The sequence below is a fragment of the Musa acuminata genome, chromosome BXJ3-8 (assembly GCF_036884655.1).
Source record: "Musa acuminata AAA Group cultivar baxijiao chromosome BXJ3-8, Cavendish_Baxijiao_AAA, whole genome shotgun sequence".
Taxonomy (NCBI): Eukaryota; Viridiplantae; Streptophyta; class Magnoliopsida; order Zingiberales; family Musaceae; genus Musa; species Musa acuminata.
Window position 1 is genome coordinate 10,272,575 of NC_088356.1, and position 12,834 is coordinate 10,285,408.

The 12,834-nt window shown below is 34.4% G+C and overlaps 1 protein-coding gene across 1 annotated transcript; it reads left to right on the forward strand.

Moving 5' to 3' along the window:
- Positions 1-1,162: 1,162 nt before the first annotated feature.
- Positions 1,163-12,545, forward strand: LOC135645778 (proteasome subunit alpha type-2-A-like). Its single transcript, XM_065164494.1, has 11 exons — positions 1,163-1,343; positions 1,456-1,532; positions 3,128-3,192; positions 5,227-5,273; positions 6,728-6,803; positions 8,939-9,006; positions 9,477-9,546; positions 9,722-9,807; positions 10,947-11,009; positions 11,090-11,155; positions 12,172-12,545. The coding sequence occupies exons 1-11, from the start codon at positions 1,303-1,305 to the stop codon at positions 12,218-12,220; spliced, it is 708 nt and encodes a 235-aa protein (XP_065020566.1). The 5' UTR covers positions 1,163-1,302; the 3' UTR covers positions 12,221-12,545.
- The last annotated feature ends 289 nt before the right edge of the window (positions 12,546-12,834 follow it).

Genomic DNA, 12,834 nt, shown 5'->3' on the forward strand with positions numbered 1-12,834 from the left:
TTGAATCTGTAATTTTTTTAAAATTCTGATCTCTTTTTTTTTACCTTTGATTTTTTCTTTTTTTTACCTTTGATTTTCTCTCTTTTTTTATTTTTTAATGTTTTTCTTTTTTCTAATACTATAAAGTACGGATATACAAAGAAGAATAGTAATAACACAAAAATCACAACAATGAATATGAAGGAAGAACAACAATTATAGATATGATACAAAAATAAGAAGAAGAAGAAGAGAAGAGGGAAATCTAAAAAATAACAAATAAATAAATACGTAAACCTGAGCCATACCAAATGATGAAAATCATCAACTTAACAACCATACACCCCGATAGCTAAATAACATTCATATTCCTAATATATAAATATAGATCACTCATGAATCTGCCTTAAATTGATTTGAATGATTATTCATGAATAAGCTCACAATTCCTAATATAGTCTAATATGGATGAATGACCTTTATTCTTCAAAATGGATTAAAAATTCGTCCTCTCAAAGTTGAACTTCTCTTCATGATTTGGACTTATTTGAATCATGTTGACTATTTTAGGTTCTTCTTGCATCCATAGAATCTTGATCGAGTCTTCACTAGCTTGCTCATTTCAAATGCATTCAAATAAACAAGTTAAGGCTTCTTTCATCATTTTAGCTTTAGCTCTTATCATTGGGCCTTCATGAATGGTTAAAGGGTCTTTAGCAGAATTATGATCAACTTAATGGTTCTTATCAAAGTCCTTCAAGCTCCACTGCCGTCAGTGGCCATCACCCCTGCCTCGATCGTCGATGTTCAGATCAACATCAGGTAACGTTGACCATGGGGTCATTTTCACTGACCATTACTACAATAGCCACTCGTGACTCTCAACGATATCGTCATCTACTATCACCATAACAATCGACTAAGAAGTTTTAATTAGAGCATAACAAAAGAAAACGTAATTGAGATGTTAAAATTATCTTTTTATATTATTTTTGTATATATTGTCATTGTATCTTTTACGGTAAAATCGATGATGTTAAAATAAATAAGATTAAATAATTTATTTTTATAATTATAAAAATTATAATATAAATTTTTTAAATGAAAAAATCGAAATGTTAAGAAGCTCTGAGTATGATAATAATGTGTAATTGGAACTTATTAAGTGACAAACTTTTTGCATTTTCCCCAACAGCCCTCCTGTTTGCTTGCGCAAGGGTTCAGTCTTCTCTTTGAAGCCGCTTCTCTTTTCCTCAAACAGATCGCTCGCCCTTCGCTTCCCTCGCTGTATCGCCCTTGCAGCCCGCAATCGGAACGCCGGAGATGGGCGACAGCCAGTACTCCTTCTCCCTCACCACCTTCAGGTAGTCTTGCCGATTCTTCCTTTCTCGAGCCTCTACTTGCTCCAAAACCCTTACGCCTCCATCTTCTTGAATTCTTTTATTCACCCCTCTTGTTCGATCCGTCGGCATGCAGCCCTACGGGGAAACTGGTTCAAATCGAGCACGCCTTAACGGCGGTCGGATCTGGTCAGACCTCCCTTGGGATCAAAGGTATGCAATCTGATATGTACCTCTCTATTCTTTTCTCTACGTTATGGGCACTGTCCGATTTGAATCAACGGTTGAAGATTAGAACCTAGGGCTATCTCACACAAGGTTGGACTGATGAGTAACCGTTTCATGAATAATTTGCCGAATGAGTATTGAGTCTGTTCAAGAGTGCCCTTGGTTGAAATTACAAATTTAAAGAACACAAAAATTTATGTGTTTATGGCAAGACTTTGATTGCAGAAATTATCTGATTGATGGAAACCTTGTTAGCTGGTATGCATGTGATTGAAAGTTGTGAAAATCTTACAAGTATTAAGAATTTGGAAAAACTTGCTGCTTTTGTCAGTGACATTATAGGATTTATCATGAAGAACTTTTGGCATATACAGATAATCTATATTGGTACGTACAGAGATGCTTGATGGCCTTAATTAGTGGTCACATGTGATGATTTTGTGATAACCATTCTCTGGCATGAAGTTGGAAATGATTTTACATCTTTAGACTACCAGGCTCAATAAAAAACTGATTTGTCCAGTGTTTCTGGCAGCAGTATGCTGCTTAAATGGGGTAATTACAGTTAAGTTGGGTGATCAATTTTGATATGACATTTAGTTGGATGTGATCTCAAATTTTTGGATTAGTAAATAAAATCTGATGCACTCTATGAGAAGATTTTTTTTTTTTGTATGGAGCGATTGGAAAGAATTGACACTTCTTTGCCTTCTCCTTTTAAAAGTACTGTTTTACCTTTAGGACTTGTCTTAGATGTAGATTCAATATAAAAGATGCAAAACACTTATCATTTCTTTAGTATACAACATTTGTCATGCTTCACCTTCATAATATGTTTATTTTTTAGGTCATGTTTATTCTCATCATTCGCATGAAGAACACACTTTCATTTTTAAACCGTTCCTTTTTCATCTGTTTATGTAGTATAATTCTCAGTGTCAGCTATCTGATGAAGATCATTTTAACCATTGTTCTTGTCATGAGTAAAATAGTCTAATAGTTTATATGGCCAGAGTACCCTCACTTATAAAATTGTTTTAGCTTGAGTTGTAGCATTAGACCATTTAAGTTATTGTCCATGTTTTTCTTCTTTACCGATGTGGGGCTAGCAATGTCTCACCCTCTCCCACTTAACTCAGGACATCCTTGTTAGGAGATCACATGTAGCCCAGGTAAACTTAAACGTCTCCTCACCATGTTGTTGTAGGTATGCTTAGTTGTTATCCTTTGTTGAGTCAACTGAGAGGGCTATGCAAAGTTGCTCTAATATCATTTTTACAATTTCAGAAAATCATTGCTCCTATGATATGCAATCGACCTTGCCATATGATTAAAAATGCTCAAGGCCAAGTTATCAGTACTGAACCATTTGAGTTATCTGTAAACTCAATTTTTTTTATTCTACCCTTGTTGGACCTCACAATATTAAACCTCAAACAATCAATATCTACATTGTTTCCATCACAAAATGGTCGTCAATGCACTTAGTTACTGGCTATTGTGCAACAGTCATGCAAGCTTGTCTTTTGGAATACACTTGAATAGAACAATTCTTGATATTTGTTTTCTAATGACTGCAGCGGCCAATGGTGTTGTTATTGCTACTGAGAAGAAGCTTCCTTCCATTTTGGTGGATGAGACATCAGTAAACCTCTATCAGTTGCTCATTATTCTTCTCCTAAGATATTGCGTTTTTGAACATAACACTTCACTTTGAAAGTTGCATTTGCTGTTGGTTTTTGATATTATAATGTGGACAGATGTTCTCTGTTTAGCAATCCTAGTTGTGACTATTTTGGCTAGTTGATAAACTAGTCAAGGATGAAACTGGAGATTAATGTAATTTATCTGTGGGTTCTAATGTCTTCAATACAAACATTGCGTGTCAGATCGAGTTAGTGCAATTATGGTCAGGTGAGGGTTTTTATGCTGACACTGCATCCATGCACGGGCAGAAGGTGATGCGGCATGGTAATGGTGGTCTTAATTTGAGTTTTGTTTAGGTTTTTGGATTGTCACATAAGTCAATCTAGATTGGATTTTCCATTTTTATTGTATTTAGGCTCAAGATTCATCATATTTTTTATTAGTAATAAGACTTTAGATTTAATGTGGAGTCCAATTCATTGATATTCTATTGGATGTCATAATTCCTTAATTAGAGGTTAATATGCAGATTTGTTTGGATGGCATAAGATAAGATGGATATACTTTTAGCAACAGGTTTCCATTTTGGAAACCAAGTGTGGTTCTAGTTGAAGTAAACTTGTGGTGCATCCATCCAGTTGTATGCTTATGTTATAAAAAGAATCATGAATTGAGAATTGCGTAGTTATGTGAGCTTGTTTGATCATGGCCTCATGATTCTGATCAGTTCTTCCCCTCTTGTTGGCTTTCCTGTAATTAAAACTCTGGAGTACTGCATGAAGACAGATCTGTCTTGGATCTGGTGATGATATATAATTTTGATTGCCCTTGTTAAACAATTGTTTACCATTCCTTGTCTCTTTATTTTCCTCTCATGCAGCTTTCAATATTTTCCTTCACCTTTTACTTACCAGTCTTGTTTCTACACAGCAGCCCTAACTGATATGTTTTCATTGCATCAACATTTTGGAATGCTGTTCAAAGGCATCTGTCTTATATCTAGTTGGTATGCATGATTTTGACTAATAGGACTTCTAATATATATTGAATTGATGATTCTTCTTGAATTTGTTTAATTGTTTTTGTAATTTGTAGCTAGACATTATTTTCCTAAAAAAATAATTATCTATGTCATAGTATCTAGATCATTATCAATAGCTAAGCCATTTCCTAAGATTGGTGGGTGAACTATAATGCTCACATCAAAACTTAGGTTTCATGGAAGATTCAACAAAGCTTTATAATTGTGTCTCTAAATGTGTTACTAAATTCCTAGCTATGCAAATTCATAATATCTGGTACCCTAACCAATGTGTAGGGAAGCTACCATTTTGTTGCATTTTGAGCTCATTCGTCCAAGTAGCATGTCCATAGAATTCTCCCAGACATGTAACAATTCTAGAAAAGACTAAAAAAATAAGCCTTGCTATAGTGAGCAATTATCATCTCAGGCATAAATACCAGAGAGTTAAGCATACAATTTTTTTCTTTTTGTAACTACTAGATGCAAGCTTGAATGCAATGGAGTGATTTTTTTTTTATTGACACCTGTATTGAACTCTCTTTATTTTGGGCTCTCGTGGAACTTTGGAGATTTCCTCTAATTGCTAAATATCCCTAAAGCTCGTATGCTCCATGAATTTTGTATGTGTTAGATTTACACATATTTCCATCACAAACACTGTTTAAACTGTTTGCTGTATTATTTAATGGTTGTTATGTTTAAATATTCGATGTCCAGATTAGTTGGCGTTGCCAAACTTCATTCATGCTCTTTGGTTTTTGTAAAAATCAGTTTTAGCATGCTAGCGGTTGTAAATGAGCATACATTCTGATATTTGGATATTTTTAAGTTGAAACTCCATTTATTCTTAAATTATTTTTATGTATCTATTCTTTGCTTAATTTCTTTTCAACATGTTCTTTCATAATATTTTTTATTCTTTGCATAGATTACCATTTTTGTTGTATCTTTTCATACATTTAGATATGAAGATAGTTCATTCGTTTTTTTTTTTTTTTCAAATTGTAGGTCCAGAAGATTCAGCTTATGACAACAAATATTGGAGTTGTCTATAGGTGAGCAATATGTTTTGCCATTCTTTTGAAGCTTTGTTCTGATATGATCTCAGATGTTTTTGCAGTTACTTGTGAATTAAAATTTGGTCTTTGTTTTTTTATGCATAATGTTCTTAGCATGTAAATAAGTTTGTCTATGCTGAAGTGACTTCTGTATTTTTTTTACTTGTGGCTATCAGATTGTAGCATGCTATTTTTTTTTTTAAAGACCTGTTTTCATGGATAAATGATTTCCATTTGACTCTCTAAAAGTGTTTTGTTCTTGGAAATAATGGAATATTTAAATATTATGTCAATTTTAAACATTTCCCTGTGGGTCATTTTATCATGTGTATCCAATATTTTCATGAATATGAAAGTAAATTATGTAATGTAATTCTACGTGTTTGTCTAATCTATATTTTATCATTGTTTATCTTTTTAATTGTCAATGATCAATGGATTTTATAGGAACCAAGGTATGCAATTTCGTACCGTACCGGAGTTTCGACGTTCGCTCGGTACGGTACGAAACTGTATACCGAGCGGTATACCATTCGATATATCGCTCGGTATATATATATATATATATATATATATATATAATATTATAAAGGCGACGTCGCATCGCCTCGGCGACGTCACCTTTTCCTTCTCCCACGCGACGCGACGTCGTCGAGTTTATATATATATATATATATATATATATATATATATATTCTTTATATATAAGGCGACGTCGCCTTTTATATATACATATATATATAATTTTTTTTTCGTTCCGCCCGGTAACGGGCCGTTCGTGTACCGGTAAGCTGACGGACCGGTATGTACCGTCCATACCAGACAGTATTATTCGAAATTGCATATCTTGATAGGAACACACAGTGGGATTGCCTCATCTATCACCCATCTTTCACAGGGGCTTCTTTGTTGTGGTTCTTATTTGAAGCAAAGACTAATTGTCATTGTTATCAAGTTTAGTTAAATTAGACATTAGTAAAATTGGTGACTGGTGGTCGATGGGTAGACTTTGCCTTGTTATCTTCAACCAAACTAGAAAATGAACATGCGGTATTTATAATGTCTTGCCTGATCAAGCACATTACAATGCTGAACCATGTAAAATGTAATTTACTACCACATATTGGAATATGCTGCACATCTAGCAAGTTGTAGTACTGGAAAAGTTAGTTAGCACTTGTAATATGTCTGCCAGATGTACCATTTGAGAAACTGAGCTGCACCAGATGCTTAAAATAGTAAAATAATCTTATTGCTCACTTATGTAAAATTAGTATGTAGCTTGTAGAAGAAATGAAGTCGATTCTTGTATATGCTACTGCTTGCATTTATCTCTTCTCTTTGGTTTTTCACTAAGACAAAGCTAACGAGCTATTGTCCCCATATGCTGAATTTTTGTTCATCCATTTTTTTACTTCAATGCCACTTATGTTTTGCTTCTTTTGTTACAGTGGAATGGGCCCAGATTCTCGTGTTCTAGTGAGAAAAAGCAGAAAACAAGCACAACAATATTTTCGACTTTATAAGGTATCTTGTTTAAGCCTTTCACCTTCATTCTTCAGAGATGTTTTTGATTATTTTCTACAATTACAAGATGCTTCTGGACATGTAATTTTATCTTTTACTGATTGACTAAGGATATTTTGGTCCTTCATGGATCCAATAAGAACTGCAACATCTATAGATGCGACATTTGGTAGTTTATTTTTTAACAAGAAATGTGTGCTAGTCATTTATCAAATCCAATTTTGGTCCACATCTATCTTCTCTAAAGTTAAGAAAGTGCTTTTTGTTATCCAGATGTTAACGGAAGTCCTTTTTGTTACCTAACTTTGGTAGCCCCTTCACCTGATGTTATACTAGTTTTTGTTGGATCTGACGGCATGACCTCTGATTGAGATAATGTGGGTGGAGATCCAATAAGTGGCCCTAAATAGTTATATTCTATCATCTGACGGGTGATTGATGTGTCTGATCTGAGTTTTCTATTAAAGTTGGATCCATGCTATCTGAACTATCTGTGGTATCCCAAATTTAGTAAATGCCTGGTGGATGAGGGGGAGAATCAGCAGTGGTGGTACTGTTACCTTCATTAGATCCTACCTGAACTTTTTGGTGGTATGAATAACACACGGGTATAGAGTGTATTTGTTGCTCATATGGACAACATACGGGTCATATGGATAACATATGGACCTATTAGGGAAATAGGGCCAGTCATGGGTGTGATTTGGTGCTCAAACATGGACCCATTTTGGACCTCATTTAATTTACCAGTAGCAAAGTATGCATACTGTCTATTTTAACTTTATATAAAATTTCTATATGTGTCTCTGCTAAATCCTAGTCCGTTATATATACATAGTGACATTCCTAGAAAATTTTGGTTGTATATCAAAATTGTTTCATGCCATGCTTTTTAGTTCTATTATTGGACCATATTTGCTTTTCACTTTATTTCTGATTGCTTTATTTAGGCATTTTGTCATTAAAGATCAAATAATTTAATTTAATGTGTAACAAATTTATTCAGTCTTTTGGACTTTTGCTATTTACAAAATTGCATATCATGCTAGAATTTGTATTAATTTTCTTCTTGCTTTTTAATCTACTGTTGGGCCACACGTGCTTTAAGTCTGATACGTTCTAACCACCCATAATTGTACCTGACCCAAAAGTAAAATTTATAAGGTCCGGTCTTGTTTCATTACCCAATTCCCCTATCTGATATCTCTTTGAGTATGTGGCACCTGAACCCATCTTGACCTGATACCATATATTTGCACCAGCAGTGATCAGTCTCAGTCTATGGACAATTTTGAAATAAACAGCTGCAACTAATGAAGTATGGGATATCAGTTCCTTGATGGTGTCATGATACAAGATGTTGGTAGAGGGATCCATTAAATAATTAGGTAGCTGGTAGTTTGTCTTTACAATATGAGCTACCACCTTTCCTAGGATGACTTCTCACTTGGACTTATTTTAAGTATTGGAGGGATCACATGAGATATCACTTGAACTTATTTTAAGCAGTTGGAGGGATCTCAATTTCGCCTGTCTAAATTCTTTTTTGATTCTCCTTTATATATTTAAATGTTAGCTTAAGATGTGCATAAGCAATTATCAAAGAATGCAAATTTTGCCTGGACCGATTCATTCCAACTGGTGTCTATTAGGGTATCAACTGCTTTTAAGGCAGTCCAGTCTGCCTCACCCACCTCTGCCTGTTGCCTCCGGACCTCCTCATATTCTTTCTCCTCCTCTTCCTCTCCTCGTCCACTGCCAGACCTTCATTGGTGTTCATATTTACAAAATGGTTTGACTTTTTTCTTAAAGAATCCGAAGATGATTATCAGGTAGCTTTCCTCAGAGGGGTTGTTTTTTGTGATTTCTAGTTGCTCATGCATTCTAGAAATACTGTTATCCTATTATCTAAAAATTCTTGCTAGTGTAGCTCCTGAAGGTGGCCATCCTTCAACCATACAGTATTTTAATGCTTTATTATGGTATTGTGTTCTTATTAAGGTCTGATGCATCTGAAAGATTGTTTTTTAATTTAAATCTGTCATTCTGTTCTTCTTGTCTACTTTAGATGCCATATATGTTCATGTGGTCTATTGCCCACTTAGGAAGTGATTACATATTTTTTGTGATCGCAGGAGCCTATTCCCGTAACTCAACTTGTAAGAGAAACTGCAGCTGTTATGCAGGAGTTTACACAATCTGGGTATTGTTTCAGACTGACTTGTTCTTGATTTAAAAAACAAGCATTATAAAATATAAATTGATTTTTGATGCTTAGATTAGGACAAAATTGAGATTTGGCAAATTTCAATTGATTACAAAATTGATTTGTAATGCTACTGAGCATTAGGTAGATATTACTCTCTTCTTTTTAGTTCACTGGCTAATTTAGGAAGGTTATTGCTACATGCTTATGTTTCTAGGAGAATTGTAGGATCATGCACCTTCTCATTCTTTCTTTGAGTTCCACTAGCAGCTCCACTTTTCTCGTTCTCTAACCTTTCTTATTTCTTAGCAACCTGCTAAAAGGCAAATAACATAGTATATGCCAAAATATAAAGTACATTAAGTAATAATTAATGTGGGATTCATATCATTTAATGGCTCATTTCTAATTTAGCTAAGGTATTATTTTCATTTTGCTTCCTCTTTCCAATCTTTTGTTGATTATAGTGGTGTAAGACCATTTGGAGTTTCTCTGCTGGTTGCTGGATATGATGACAATGGTCCACAACTGTATCAGGTATGCATTAGCATTACTGAATTGTTTCTATTCTATATTGTTTATTTTGGTATAAGATTATGTGATTGTGCAACTTCTAATTGTCAGCTTCTGTACTGCTAATGATTAATTTAATTTTATATATGAGGTTTCAGAGGGTCATAGAATTTTGGTTTTTTCAACTATCTTTTGACAGGTCGATCCATCTGGTTCATACTTTTCATGGAAGGCTTCAGCAATGGGGAAGAATGTCTCTAATGCTAAAACATTTCTTGAGAAGAGGTACCTATGATATTTTATTAGTCACAACTTCTTGAATTTGGATGATTCTGGTCAATTAGTTTGTGCCTCTTGCTGATAAATATTTTTTTGCTTCGATTTTTATTTGGTCTTAGTGCTGCTAGATAGTACTTCTTTTGAAGTTTTTGATTGCCTTCCCTAAATGGCATGGTCTTTACCATGCCACTTCTACGTTGGCACTTGACTGTAACTCTTGATGTGACCCTTGAAACTCTTGATTGCCTTCTCAATGTAACTCTTGATGTGACCCTTGGAATGGAAGTCACTTGATAATTAGACATCCATATGGAAGACACTTGTTTTTAGCTGGAATTTTGTGAAATTCCAACTTCCTTGAAACAGAAGTCTTTGCTCCATAAGTTTTTCCTTTTTAGGGTCCTTGTTTTGTTAAGGCTATAGTCGTGATTAAGCCTATATAACCAAAGAGATTTTTCATTTAGAATTAGAGATGCATTTGAATTAAATTTAATCATTTTATATTGGCCTTGTACTGTATCTCTTAGGTTCTTTACTTGATTCTCCAAATCTATCTATTAATTGCTGTTTTCTCAGCAAAACACCTACATTTATTTTTCAATATTTTTAAATATCATCAGAACCTCTCTCGTCCATATAAAACATAATTCATAAGTCAAGTAAATGTGACCATGTTTTAGCAGAATTTGATGGTGGGCTGTTTGCCTAACTTGATATTTTGTAATCAGTGGAGATCTTTTAATCAGTGCAAATTCAGGTTCTAACAGAATTTGCTATGAGGCCAAAAGGTTAGTTTGGCCGGTAAGAATATCCTACCTAATTATTTTGCACTTTAGACTCATGTGATTGAGGAATACTCTCTAGTGCTTGTTAAGACTTGGAAAGGTTATGTATGATTCAATATATAACAAGTTTCCATATAGGATGCTAAGACAAACATGCTGGATAGACATTGGCTCTTATCCCAAAGGATGAATTTGGCAGAGATTCTGAGACTACTTGATATACACATTTCACTGGTTTATGATGGATGATAACTGTGCGATAATCAATCCTTGAGTTTGTCTCTTTCCTTGGGGGTGGGATTTTTCCCTTTGAACATACTTTTCTCTTGCTGATTAAATATCTTATCTTGTCTTTTTCAGGTACACTGATGATATGGAGCTTGATGATGCTGTCCACACTGCCATCTTGACTCTAAAAGAAGGGTATCATTTCATTGTAATCTTACTCTGAAGCTCATGCATACCTTGATCATCATATAATATATTTCTTGTAACCCTTGTAGATTTCAAGGGCAGATCTCTGGCAAGAACATTGAAATTGGAATAGTGGGTGCTGACCGAAAGTTCAGGTACTACATTGAAGCTGTAGCATATGTGTTATGGTTAAATTAGCTCCTCAATTATAGAATTAAACTTTTTTAATATGAAAAACTAATTGTGTATAAGTGTTATTTTCATACTTTTTACTCTGTTGCATTGAAAAATCCAGATGGTTATGGTGATACTGGTCTCTTTTCAATCTTCCTAATTAATTAACTCTTTTTTGTTAACTAAGATATTTTTATTTATTTCCTAAACCATCTACCCTTATTAGAAGTTTTAGTCAACAATTAATTAATGTTTTCTATCTTAATATCCTCAAATAAGATATTATCGTTTTATTATAGGAATTACTAACTAATTGCTGATTAGGATGAATGGTTTATGAAGTTAATAATGATATCTTAGTTAAGAAGCTAAAAAGATTTAATTACTTGGGACAATTACATATTTAGGGCTGGTGATCTTAGTCAAATTTTGAATCAATTCGTGTTCCACTCCCAAATCTGCCCATTTTTGCTCACTTGCAAGAATATAATGCTGTATGGGTTAAAGGTTTTCTTTCCCTGTTAGTTTTGTTGATTCCTATTGCTTGATCTGCAGACACTGCAAAGTGCATCCTTACCATTCGATCTGTAAAATTGTCCTGGACATTATTCCCCTAACCTACTTGTTTTGCATCTTCTAACAAATTTATGAATACTTGTCACATCCAATTGTCCTAGCCTGACATCTATATAGACACCAAGTTTGTTGACCGTAGCCAAGATTATAAACACCATTGGATGGGTCAAGTCTTTTAGCATTAACCGTTTGAATTTTACCTCTAGGGTTAATTTATCATGGTGATTGTTCGTATGAGATGCGTTACAGATTCAAGAAACAACTTACGTACAAAGCATCATTGAAATTTTTTTTCTTAAAAATAGTACGTTATTATGTGATTTCATAAAAAGGGATAATGCGTCACATCTGTCAAAGGATAACTCCCTTGGGCCTCCTTGTTACATTTCAAGTATATGATCTGATATTTTCTGTGTTGCAGAGTACTTACACCAGCTGAAATCGATGATTATTTGGCAGAGGTGGAGTAGTTGTCTTTGTTTCATATTGCCCACCCACATAATATGCAGTTGCTCCCGCTCCCAGCTGCTAGGATTTTAATGCCTGTCGATGCTCTTGTCTTGAGATGTTCCCGAATTTAACCGTGATCGTCATTTGATGTGAGACAGCAGTAATTTTTTGTTATGATCCGATTCAAATGTCATGCCGTGTGCCTCAATGTGCTCGGAATTTTTAGCTCCGGCATGTGCAAAAATTTCAATTTATTTCTATATAGATGTCGGTTACGCTTGAGAGTAGATCTTGTAATTTTGGCTTTGATAAATTTCATATAGCTAATTAAAACATGTTTTAACATCATCGCTGGTCACTGCAGTGAAGTCGTGATTAGTCATTGTTTTCTAGATAAAATCTTAAATCTTATAAATTTCTGCTTATCTTAACTATTTGTCCGAGTACGAGTGGTACTCATCATTGATGACCTCTAACCTCATTTTAGAGACAGACACAGAGGCATTTGGATGAAAAATCTTCTTCAAAATCTGGTAGAACCAGATGTATTAGCAGATATTGCAGACGAAACACTGGTCTGCAATCTTCGCCCGATGGGAGCACAAATGTCGATATGTACCAGCCTAAGTCTGAC

Excerpts from the sequence above, each read along its gene's own strand:
- LOC135645778 (XM_065164494.1), top strand. The coding sequence starts at position 1,303 with ATGGGCGACAGCCAGTACTCCTTCTCCCTCACCACCTTCAG. Across the intron at positions 3,193-5,226 it reads TTTTGGTGGATGAGACATCA|GTCCAGAAGATTCAGCTTAT; the intron begins GTAAACCTCTAT and ends TTCAAATTGTAG. Across the intron at positions 5,274-6,727 it reads AATATTGGAGTTGTCTATAG|TGGAATGGGCCCAGATTCTC; the intron begins GTGAGCAATATG and ends CTTTTGTTACAG.